We start from the raw sequence: 13,054 nt of genomic DNA on the forward strand, positions 1-13,054 counted from the left end.
ATATATGGTATTAATAATGTCTTTAGCAATTTCTTCCTGTATGCATTGAATCTTCTTAGTAAAGAAGACCATTAAGTCATGAGCAGAGTGCGTCGAACTATCTGCGATAGTCTGTTGCCTTGTAAGCGATGCTACAGTGTCAAAAAGGACTTTGGGATTGTTCTTTTGAGACGCAATCACCTTCGAAAGGTCGGCCGATTTTGCAGAGGCAAGGGCGCCTTTATACTTTAACAAGCTGTCACACCAGGTTTGATGGAAAACCTCAAGCTTGGTAGCGCACCATTTTCTTTCCAATTTCCTGCATTCTTGTTTAAGGGTTCTAGTTTCATCTGTAAACCAAAGCGTGTGTCTTTTAGGACGTGATTTAAGCTTTATGGGCGCTATTGAATCCAGGACACTAGCCAGGGTAGTATTAAACTCATTCATGAGTGAGTCAATCGAGCCATTGTATGAAGGAAAGGACACAACTGCTCCAGGAAGGAGTTCAAAGAGCTCAGAAACTGTGCCAGTGCTTATATTGCGTCCACTAAATCCTTCAGCTTTTTTAGCACTACATTTAGCTAGCACCTCAAATGTAACTAAATAATGATCCGAGATAACGGTAGTACACGGTAACATAATTTCAGAAATGAGCGCGACACCGCCACCCTTTTTCAACGTGCGTGCTACATGGCTACTCACAGTCTGGGGGTGAAGCATAATTTAGCGCTAAATACTCATCCGGGCGTAACCAAGTTTCACAAAGACGATACAGTTAAGTTTATAATTACGAATAATGTTATTAACAAGTGAAGCTTTAGGAGCAAGCAATCTAATATTTAAAAGACCACATTTTAGCTTTGCTGACAATTCTGTGAACGGTGGACCTGGGAACACCTAAGACCCGTGACAGCACAGGTAGGACAGACCGTGGGCCAGCCAGTACACATAGATCAGGAACACCAGGCATTGTCCTGTTCCCTCTTCAGCAGATCCTGCAGGGCCCACATGACCTTCTTGCTCAACCTTAAGTCCTGAATGAGTTCTGACTCCACATCGAACCATAAGCACAGGATGGGAACATTCCTGTCCAACCTGTCCATGCTTACGGGACGGCCACTCTGGAACACAACAGATAAAATAAACAATTTGGAAATAAATGTGGGCATAGAAAAGAAAAAGACAGCTTCTACTGTTCTGGATGCATCATGAAAAAATGTAAGAATGTTTTTTTTTATATCCAATGACAACTCTTTTGAATTAAATTCCTTATGAACTAAGGTGTTTGGGTCCTACAGGGAGGTTTGGTGACGATCATGTCAGCTTAAGGGTCAGGTGGACTGTGCTTGTGTTTGTTTACTTTTCATCGTGTCACACATTAAACACCCCTACTTTATGTCATAAAATGGCATTAAGATACTAATAAGTAGGTTGTCATTTATGTCTACACAAACATAGGGTATTATGTGAACGTGCGTTGTACCTTAACCTTTACTGTATTTGACCGAACGGGTCATTTTTTTTAAATGAGTGGACGTACCTTGTAAAGATGAATCAGTGCTACATAGCGCCGAAGCAGTCTTCAATATCACGCATTTCTCCTCCGTTGATTGGAGACACGGAAAAGGTGATGAGCTTCCAGGCAATCGGTAATAGCAGGCATTTTGCCACACCACAGGTTGAGACTCAAGTTGTTTACATGTCACGTAGGCCAATACGTCACTGAGGTCTACAGCAAATTCGTATTACGTCCATCTACTGGACTAAGGTGGAACCTTGCAAGTCCCGTCCAATTGATTAGGCGACAATGTTCACTTTGCACTCCACTCACCGAGGGGACTTCCCTATGGAGGGACCCCACTGGAGGGTTCTTAGGGCCAAGTGAGAGGAATGGGATTGGGCCTAAGTGCTGTGTGTTATTATTTATTGACCTACGGTTGTTTTTTTGTTACAGTTGTATACTCTCATTCAGTAATGATGTAATCCCAAGGTAAGCCTTTAGGAGGCTTTTACGAAGGTGCGACGCTTTAAGAAGGTGCAACGCTACATTGCAGATTTTTTTGCGACTATTGATCAGTCAATGTAAGGATCGAGCCAAACAGTAAAGATAAAAGCACAAAAAGTTAATTACTGGACCTCTAGCCAGAAGGATGGTTGTTCACAAATGCACAACATTTTAAGCAACAGGGGTCAAACCCAATTTGTGCCAAGAAGATCGTAGGAACCTATCCACTGAACGACCATGGATACTGATCATACATGGAAAAACATTAAGTCTTACTCATTATCACACTATGTTTAGTCACGGTACCAGATATGTTAGAGTTGAGAGAATGTTGTTTCACTTTTTCTTAGCTCAAACTAAGCATTGTAAGAGACAAACATTTTAATGATGTGCGGCCATGTGTCTATATCTGTCAGGGCGACTAAATTACTTCCCACAATGCCGTTCTCTTCATTCGGTTCAGAACGAGCGAATGACTTCCCACATTGCCTTTCTCATCAGTCAGTTCAGAATCTCGTGCGCTTCTTAAAGATTCTACGCGGCAATCTGGGTTTGATTCCTGTTGCATCCAATGTTATACAATTTTGATAAGTGAAATATTCCGATTGAGAACTTTTAAAACATTTTTTTGCAACCTTAGACCTCAACAGTAGTTTAAATTCCATGCACTTTATGGTCTGGTGCGCCTTACTTATGGAACAAATAACGAAAGACTCATTTATTGGGGGTACGCCTTATAGTGCAAAATATACGTAATTAAATCAACTTCATGCTTTATTTCAGAAAAAAATATAAATTATACGATGATTCGACTAATCGTTTCAAAAGTAGGTGACTAGTCAACTATTAAAATAGTTGTTTACCACCTCAACACTTACTCACCCTGCACATCAGGCGTTTCCCTGACAACAGCCAGCAACTCGGTGGTTAGTAGAGGGGAGCTGAAGTTTCTCTTAAAAGCTCCAACCTGGAAAGAGATGCATTCGAGGAGACAGGAAGTGATAGGTAAGAGAAAGCGCAAATTAAAGTGAAGTGAGAGTGAAAAGACGCAGGAAAAGGTGAAAATGGTACGTTGGCGTGCAAGCTGTTAAATAAATGTTAATTCTCCTAAAAAGGTTGCAAAGGAATCCGAGTGCGAAATCAAGCTTTTATACCAGAGGTGGGCAAACCATGGCCTGCGGGCTACATGAGGCCCGTCAGCATTCCTAATCCCCCCCGAAGAACATTAATGATACAAAATATCATCACAGTATAATGTATTCTACACTTGAAGTGCAACAAAAATAAACAATAGAATAAAATAACAATCAGCATATACATAAACAGGCACAAAAATGTACATTACCACGCATATAAATGTCTGTAACACACACAAAAACGTATGTAAAAACACAAAACGTACGTAAACATAAACACACAGAACGTACGTAAACATACACAAAAACGTACATGAATATGCAGGAAAATGTACGTAGACACAGAGAAAACACAAAACATACGTAAACACACACAAAAACATACGTAAACTCACCAAAACATACGTAAACTCACCAAAACATACGCAAACACGCACAAAAATGTACTTAAGCACGCACAAAAGGGTACATAATGCACCCCTTTTGACCGTCTGCAACGGTAACAGCGTTGTAGCAGCGGGAAAAAAAATTAGTTTGATTACCTCGTTACTGAAATAATAACGCCGTTACCTAACCGCGTTATCTCTAACGACGTTATTTTTGACCCTGGTCCGAAGTAAAGCTATTCAGAATCTTCGAACCAACTAATTTGCTGCTAAGATGAGTTGCAGAAGAACCTGAAGTAGGAAATACATATTTCCAGAGTGAGATCAATAGACTATGCACAATTTGGTGTAAAACTACAGCGTCCTTCACAAGATTGGATAGCAGACCTGTTCAGAAGCATGGACAAGGGAGCAGTGGGGACAAACACGTTAATTATGAGTAAGCCTTTCCAGCAACCACATGAGGCCCATAGTACAAATAAAACAGTGGACAATTATTTTGCATTTAAGATCTAAATTAATCTGGCTTAATACATGGTCAAAAGAAAATAAAACATAATTGTCACGCTCACCATGGCGCCCAATTGTCCCTGTCCGTGTGGCACCAGCAAACTTCTGCCCCACAAGATGTGGGTTTTGACTCGGTCCTGTTCCTGTTGGGATTTCCTGTCCGGTATTGTTCCCGTTAATTTTGTCCTGTTTAATTATGGTTTCCCTTTTTGTTCCTGTCTATTTTTGTCCTGTTTATTATTTTCTCCAGTTTTCGTTCACGTCTAGTTTGTCCTGTTTATTTTCGATATCCTGTTTCATTATCTATCCTGTCTGTCCCGTCCTGTCCAGTATGGACCTCATCTGTCCGATATCAACTCGGGCAAATGGCATCGATCTCGTCGGCCTCTAGCTTCCTATCATTTCACGCCAGACTGCTGCCACACGTGCGTGACTCCCCATTTTCCGTAAAGTAAAAGGCTTGTGTGAGTAACATCACGCGTTTGGGTCCAGAGCCAGTTCTGGTTCATGGCATAATAATTGGCGACAGTAACGGCGATTGCCAATCAACAAGATTACAACCAATAAACAATTTGATACATTTTGACTCCTGATAAGTTTATTCAGTTTTTAATATTGGACACTCGTAAAATAGATGGCCTAATATGCCAGTTCATTATTGTGACTAATATACCAGGGCAGATCTACTTTTTGTAACCAAGGAGATTTAATAAATAAGAAAAAGCTAAAGTGAGGGCTTTTAGAACAGATTTGGAATTTTGAGGCTAAACTGCTCTCCCTGCAAGTTCAAAATTCATTGTTGTCTTCTCCTTTATTCTACAACACCGCATAACAAGCAGGAGTAGAACTCACTGAGCCATAAATAGTCCCACTGACATCCATTGGTGCTTGCAAGGTCGACAAGAGAATAGAAGACACAAATCATTAATGCAGATGCCAGAAGTGTCCGAATTTGGCCAGATGACTTCTGAACCTTTCCTTGGGGACCACCGTCACCACATACGTGGATAAAAACAACAACATTATTGTTTCAAATCTGATCAAACGTGGCTAAAAATGACCACACGATGCACTGACAGACTGCAGAAGATAAATCGCCTTTAGGAGCTATATTTAGCCCAAAGAATATGTTTTACCCAGAACAACACAAAGACATTACATTGCATTGAAGCTGTTTTGTCTTCTAATAATAGTCCAAAATTTGAGGATGGGAAATTAAAATTGCATGGAATTGTCTGGTAATGTCTTTTCTCTGTCCCTCGCCGCAGTTTTTTATTTTGGGCAAAGCTTGGCTCAGCAAAAGTTTTAAAGAAGCTGTTGTTCTTTACATAAAAGAATAGTTGATGCCCCCAAGCAGCTTTATTGGAAGCTTATATTAAAAACGTTTAAGGGCACGCTCAGCTTTTGAATGTGATTGCCAAATTCAAACACTTTCGAGGCCAATTTTTCATTTTTTCCAGTACCTTCAAAGGGAGGAATCCAGCGCCGATCGAAAGAACATTTATTTTACTTTGATGACGAAAGTAAAGTCGCTATCTTGCTACTAGCATGTACTTTGTGATATTTTGAGCTGTTCCCATCTATGATCTACTATATTTTTGTGTCAATGGGCTTCCAAAAACTGACATGAATTCCACCAATCTATTTTAAAAATGCACGTGCAGCTTGGCTACATCACACTTGTCTACAAACACAGAAAAGGCTCTATATAAGTGTAATAAATAAGTTCAATACGGAAAACAAAAAAAGAAAAAAGTACTACATGTATAAAAAGCAAAAAAATGCTCCAAATTTAGACTCATTTTATTGATATTGATAGCTCTGAAGCAGAATGTCAAGAACCAGAACAGAACCAAGACCCAAGCGCGTGACGTTTCTCACACAAGCCTTTTATTTTACGGGAAATGGGGAGTCATGCACGTTGGGCAGCAGTCTGGCGTGAAATGATAGGAAGCCAGAGGCCGACGAGATCGATACCTATTGCCGGAGTAGATATCGGACAGATGGGGTCGATCCTGGACAGGACGGGACAGACAGGATTGATAATGAAACAGGATATCAAAATTAAACAGGACAAACTAGACGGGAACGAAAACTAGAGAGTATAATAAACAGGACAACAAAAGACGGGAACTAAACTGGAAACAGATATTAAACAGGACAAAAATAAACCGGAACAATACCGGACAAGAAATACCAAAGGGAAACAGGAGTCAAAACCCACGCCTTGCGGGGCAGAGGTGCGTTGACGGACTGACAAAGGAAAAATGAGAGCACTGAGCTTAAATAGACAGAAAGCCAATCGGTCAATGAGCCACAGCTGGTGCCACACGGGCGGGGCCATTTGGGCGCCATGCCAAAAGTAAAAATTTTTATATATTAAGAATGTGTTAACACTGGTATCGACCCCATCTGTCCAATATCTACTCAGGCAATTGGTATCAATCTTGTGGGCTTCTGGCTTCCTATCATTGTACGCCAGACTCCTGCCTAACGTGCATGACTCCCCATTTCCCGTAAAATAAAAGGCTTGTGTGAGAAACGTCACGCATTTGGGTGCTGATCATGTTCTAGTTCATGCCAATTAATGACATTTCAATCCACGCACATCACCCTTAATATTTGTTTTTGAATGATTGGTTTAATAAAATTGCTTTTAAAATACTCACAGCGTAATAATATACTGTATTAGCGCCGTTTTAAACAATATATCAGATAGTTTGAGACTGGGTAGAGAGTGGTATGGGTGCCACCAGGCTGTACTTTTCCAAGACACACCACAGGAACAGTGTCCCTACGACCCTAGTGGGTAAGAGATCCAAGCAACCAATGGGAAAATATAAAGTCAGTTATCAGCCCGAAAGCAATACAAAAAAACTAATGATTGGTCACTTGGAGCTTTGCTAAAATATTCAAGATGGAGAATTTTTATCGGTTATCGGTAGAGATAAGATCTTAGGGCTGAAAGTCAAATAGAATTTTAACCCTTTAATGTTACAACAGCCCGTCAGCGGATTGTCAGACTGTTTAGAAGCAAAGGCCTGTTTTCACGACTCTTGGGATTCAAGACATTTCAAAATAAATACATCAGAGAAACATCACTCACCCTAAAGTGCTGTAATATACTTGTCAGATTTCCAATATGGCCTTTAGCATCTTGACTTTTTTATTGACACAACTCTTGGCCAATTGCAAGCTTTTTTACGGTTCTTAGCCTGAGAAAACCTATGAGAGCCTGTATTGAAAAAAACGACATGACCTACTTTGGCTTCAATAGTGACAGATTCAGATGTTGATGGACACATTGGTTAGCCAATAAAATTCCCAAATTCATTTTCTGCAATTTTATAGGCTAACTTCAAATTACACCCCGAAAAAAAACGAGTGTAATGCAAACCGGGACAAACTTTTACACGCGATTATCACGCGCAACGGTGCAAAATCATGGATTGACTTCTGGAAAGAGAAGTCAAACATTTACAACTGTTTCACAACGTCTAAAAATTGGCCAAGGTAAAATACTTATTTGCAAAGTTTTTAGGGCTGTAAACTGGTCGTCTCCAAATGGCCACTTTTGGAAAGGCTTTGACATAACTTTTGAAAAAACTGTAAAATACAATGCTTAGTTTTTCAGATTGTGATTGAAATTGACCTGGGGCCAGGTAAGGCTTCATGCTAATGTCCCAGCTGTTTTCCAGCTAAGATGCGCATGCTGCACTCTTTTGCATGTGATTGCAAAGAAAAATTCAGGTGAAACCTTCTATTAAAAAACCTTTTATTTCTGTGTGTTCCAACTTAGATTATACAATCTTAGTAGCACTTGCAGTGATAATTTGGAACAAAAACTAATTTCAAAAGGGAGCAAAACCCCTTCATATTCTCCAAACAGTTTAAGAACAGCATTTGTTTACTTTAAGTGGAACCGTCCTCTTATGGTTCAGATACTACCTCTCAGATAGGATGCACCGTGTTGAATTTGGTCAAATGACATCTGACCTTTAGTGTTACCTGTGGTGATCCGCAGGGTTTAGTACCTGGCCCCCCTTTTTTCAGCATTTACATGCTTCCAATAGGTGATATTATTCGCAAGTATCATATCAGTTTCCATTGCTACGCAGATGACACTCAACTATATCTTCAGTTGGAAGAATCTTCCACACTAAACTGTGGAAATTTGGAGGCCTGCCTCACTGAGATAAAAGAATGGATGTCACTAAACTTCTTGCGCCGCAACTCTGAAAAGACCGAAATGCTAGTTATTGGTCAATCTAAATGCAGTGACTTGTTCTCAAAAATGTCTCTGAACATTGACAAATGTAATATCCCCCAGAGTGACTCAGTCAAAAATGTAGGTGTCACATTTGACCCCGATCTGTCCTTTCAAACCTCACATTAAGAATATTACTAGAACAGCTTTCTTCCATCTTTGCAACATTGCTAAAATTCACCCTATGCTGTCTCAGTCGGATGAGGAGATAATAATTCATGCGTTTGTTACCTCCCGTCTCGATTATTGTAATGCACGACTTCCCGGTCTCCCGAGGTCCAAAATCAAGAGCCTTCAGCTGGTATAAAATGATGCAGTGAGGCTTTTAACGAACTCAAAGTTGGATCACATTACCCCGATTTTAGCTAACCTGCATTGGCTCCCTGTTAAGCTTAAGTTGTTATTTTAAGGTTTTGTTGGTATTATACAAAATCATGCATGGACTTGCTCCCACATATCTTTCAGATTTAATTTCCCCCTAAGTTCCGGTCCGGAGCCTTCACTCTGAAAACGCTGGTCTACAAGTGATCCCAAGAGCCAAGAAGAGATCGGCAGGCTCAAGAGCGTTCTCCATTCGGGCCCCGGTGCTGTGGAATGCTCTTCCCCCTGAGATTCGATCTGCAACCTCAGTGGAAATGTTTAAATCTAAGCTTAAAATACACTTCTATTTTATAGCATATGATTAACCTATATTTAATGTTGATAACATGTGTATTATTTGCTCTCATGTCAGTTTTAGATGAGGCGATGGTGTCATCAATTGTTTAGTGCAACCGAAAAATAATGTGCTAATAGGCACAATTAGGAATAGAAGTCACCAAAAAGCACCAATTTTCTTCTCATTTTTTTGGTGCCCTTTGCAGCAGGATTGCACACAATCATCATAGTGTAATTTGCAATACTCTTTGATCTGAGACTATTTGTGATTAAGGGCTATACAAATAAACATGACTTGACTTGGATTAGGCAAATTTTACAGCAAGTCATTAAAAGTCAAGTCAAGTCAAGTCAAAACAAAAAAATCATCTGATCATCCAATCTCAACAATATAACAAAATCTCTTATCTTGATTCGGACAAAAACTCACGAGTGGAAGAACGGGTTAAAAATCACTCTACATCGAATTAATTTTTGATGTGTAAATTTCAAAGGCGGCTCAAGCTCATGACTACGTAAGCACATTTATTTCCGAGGGTGCTTACCCACCGTGCGACTTCCCGTCAAGTTATGTGGCTGTGCGGCTGCTTTCTAATACTTCTAATCCCCACTTTGATGAGTGTGCAGCCATCCAAAAAGACAGCAAATGACAAGTGGCCTCCCAACCCTCAAAGGTGCTATATTTTGCACTGAATTAAGCTGGGCTGGCCTGTTTAGGTCAGACATTGATTTTGCTTACCGTTTGACAGCTTGACGTCAACAACTTTATTCTTGATTTTGTACCTTCACCGACCTTTCACACATTGGTCAGTGTCATAATCGTCTTTTCGGGCTGTCTTGTAATTGCACTGAAAGGGGACTTGATCCTCTTTGCACTTGATGGACGGGGGACTTTCAGGCTAAGCTCATTAGCAAGACTCAAAGGCTAACTGCTTGATAAACCGTTACAGCTTCCAGATGCTGTTCTAACATTCCATGAGCCATTGCGCACGCCGCCGCCATAATCCGTGCAGAAATATGCAACCACTGTGAGCAGGATTACTCTTTCCAGAAAAGCAACTCCGAGAGAGAGAGAGAGAGTGGCTTTGTGTTGATTCACCGCCGAAACAGGCAGCAGAAGTCCAAGGGATAAAAAATTCAGCAAAGCATAAAGCTAATGTTAGTTTTATCTCAATGTGTACAAAACCAAGACCCAACAGCTAAATAAATACATTACAATGTAAATTGTGTGTAAAAACGAGAGTGACAATTTAGACTCGACTATCTCTTTTTTGCACACTAACCAATTATAAAAATAACTATTTCACACTATTTTTGAACAGATTAATCAATTTAATATGTTTTAGCCGAGAGAACCTTTTTAGTATTGCAATAAAGGTAACAGGAAGCTGACATTCACACCTTTTATTTACAGCCAATAATGAGTAGATTTCACATTACTCTCCCTCTTCCCTTTTTCAGTTTCTGTCCCCTCGGTTCCCTGCTAAGTCGTTGTCTTTCTTGTCACATTCTAAGCACCCACGTCACTTGAACAGAACGTTGCGCAGATATTCATTCTGTTCTCAAATTAGACGCCAAAATCAAAGTTGCGCGACACCATTGACTAATTTTCAGACACCATTATTACGTCAGTGTCTGAAACTCATGATAAAACAACAACTCTGAAAAGTTGCCTGCCCAGCCATAAATTTGCCTGCCCCATTTTTTCACAACTTGAAACACAATACGACAACTACATTGTTGCAAAGTATCAAGGATTGATAATCAGAATATAGAACAGAACAACACTTAACAGAACTAAAATTAAGTTTATTATAAATGTACTCATAACATTCATTCCATGTATACGACATCGCTGTTTTCCATCTGTCATCAGTATGTACCTGTATTTACTCATCTTCATTCATGCAATGTTTGCGTTGCGTCGTCTGCTACAAGCCACGTGAACTCCTTTTTCCACGATGCTTTTAATGGCCGTTTACGTTTTGTAGCGTCATAAATTTTGTTAGCTTTTTTTGAATCCTTCTTCTGGGGATGAGGTTTTGGCTTGAATCCTAACCACTTATCCATTTATCTTGTGTTCTCTGTGCGTCTACTTGGGAAAATGATATGCAAATGCACGCTCAGGAAAGTCCGGAAGCATGAAGTTATTCAATGCAGGCATCTTATTGCCTGCAGAGTATGCATTTTGGCAAACGAACCAAAATTCTGAAATTTCCAAACCGAACAAAGATTTTGAAATCACAATAAAGCAAACTTTTGATTTGAAAAAAAAAAAAAAGGGAAGATATATATATATATATATATATATATATATATATATATATATATATATATATATATATATATGGGCAGCATGGCGGCGCAGTGGTTAGCGCTTGTGCGGCACAGTTCATGTCATGGGAACCTGTCGTGGGTTCAAATCCAGCTCCAGACTTCCCGTGCTTGCGTGGGTTTCCTCCCACGTTCCAAAAACATGCATTTCAGGTGAATTGGCCGGTCCAAATTGTCCCTAGGTGTGAATGAGCGAATGAGTTGTCTGTCCCTGTGTGCCCTGCGATTGGCAGGCAACCAGTCCAGGGTGTCCCCTGCCCACTGCCCGATGATTGCTGGGATGGGCTCCAGCATCCCCGCGACCCTACTGAGGATAAGCGGTGCAGCTGATGAGATGAGAGATATATGTATATATATATATATATATATATATATATATATACATACAGTAAGACCTCGGTTATCGCGGTTAATGGGGACCAAAACCACCTGCAAAAAGTGAAAATCCGTGAAGTAGCGACGCCCCTTCAAAAAAAAAAAAAAAAAAAAAAAAAAAATCTCATCTCATTTTCTGCACCGCTTATCCTTATTAAGGTCGCGGGGGGGCTGCTGGAGCCCATCCCAGCCATCTCAGGGCAGTGGGCAGGCGACACCCTGAACTGGTTGCCAGCCAATCGCAGCTGCAAATCACATTAGTTCTCGCAGCCAGCTGCGTTCATCATCGACGCACGAGCCAAGTGATCCACCGCTAAGAGTCGTACAGCTGGGCGATTTTATGTCCGCCCGGGACGATCGGAGACAAATTCACGACAGGGTTTTTACCGCGGGTGCCGTTCGGTCGCTCCCGCGAGCGAGCCCCTAACCCGCAGCACGGGTACTTTCGGGCGCGATACGCACGACACCGACACAGTTACGGTGGTCCCGCGCACGTCCGCCGCGCGCGGACAGCCGCCTATCATCGGACGAGCAGGCTCCCCCCAGTTACGGGCCCGCCGCCTTTTCTCACGTCGCGCCGTGTGACGCCGCGTCCGCCGAACTCGCTCCGTCGCGCGGCCCGGGAGTGACAACCGCCGCTTTTATTTTTAAACCATCACAGACCGCAAAGCTCTGAAGCCGCGAACGTCGAACCGCGAAGTAGCCAGGTCCCACTGTAATATATAATTTTTTTTCCTTGAAAAAGTTGTCGGCCACTCGGGCGGAGGAGTTTTGTAAGTTGCACGCCCGACGGTGCATTCGCAATGATCGCAGCAAGGCTTTAAGGCTAGGACCTTAGCCTGGCCTTTTGGCTGAGAGTAAGAGTCCCGGCTCCTTGGCTTTGTAGCGTATTATGAACTGACTGATAACGGATAATGGATAATTAATAAAAAAAATAGAACAATAACCCTTAAAAAATCCCCCCACCCAGCCCCAGTTTTGTTTTTCAGATTGTGATTAAACTTGACAAAAGTACCAGGTAAGGCTTCAAGCTATTGTCTCATCTGTTTTCCAGATGCAGATACTACACTCATCTGCAGGCAAGCAAAAAAAAAAAAAAAAGAATCGGGCGAGAATAAAAACCTACTATCTCTGTGTGTTCCAACTCAGATTGCTCAATATTAGTAACATTTGTAGTGTTTTTTTCAGTTTGGGATACAACCTCATTGTCTTACCTTTCAAAAGAGGCCAAAACAGTTCAACAAGAGCATTCCATTTACTTTGGTTTTATCTTCAATTAGGATTGAAGGCAGATTTTACAGGAATGTTAGCGGTTGATAAAAAGAAGAAGTCTCTTCTAATCAATTATCTAGTCAAATAGTTAATTGACCCCAATATTCGCTACATGTACAGTATTGCAATGCAA

At 40.9% G+C, this 13,054-nt stretch overlaps 1 protein-coding gene across 1 annotated transcript in view; it reads right to left on the bottom strand.

Annotated features, from left to right (window-relative positions):
* Positions 1 to 13,054, bottom strand: part of LOC148346867 (SH3 and cysteine-rich domain-containing protein 2-like) — an 80,099-nt gene that overhangs the window by 29,181 nt on the left and 37,864 nt on the right. The window contains exon 4 of the mRNA XM_088322993.1: positions 2,867 to 2,951. Coding sequence (XP_088179119.1) covers positions 2,867 to 2,951 — 85 coding nt within the window. The remainder of the gene's footprint in view (positions 1 to 2,866; positions 2,952 to 13,054) is intronic.

This window comes from Urocampus carinirostris, chromosome 19 (genome assembly GCF_059441175.1).
Source record: "Urocampus carinirostris isolate Australia breed hairy pipefish chromosome 19, RoL_Ucar_1.0, whole genome shotgun sequence".
NCBI classification, from domain to species: Eukaryota; Metazoa; Chordata; class Actinopteri; order Syngnathiformes; family Syngnathidae; genus Urocampus; species Urocampus carinirostris.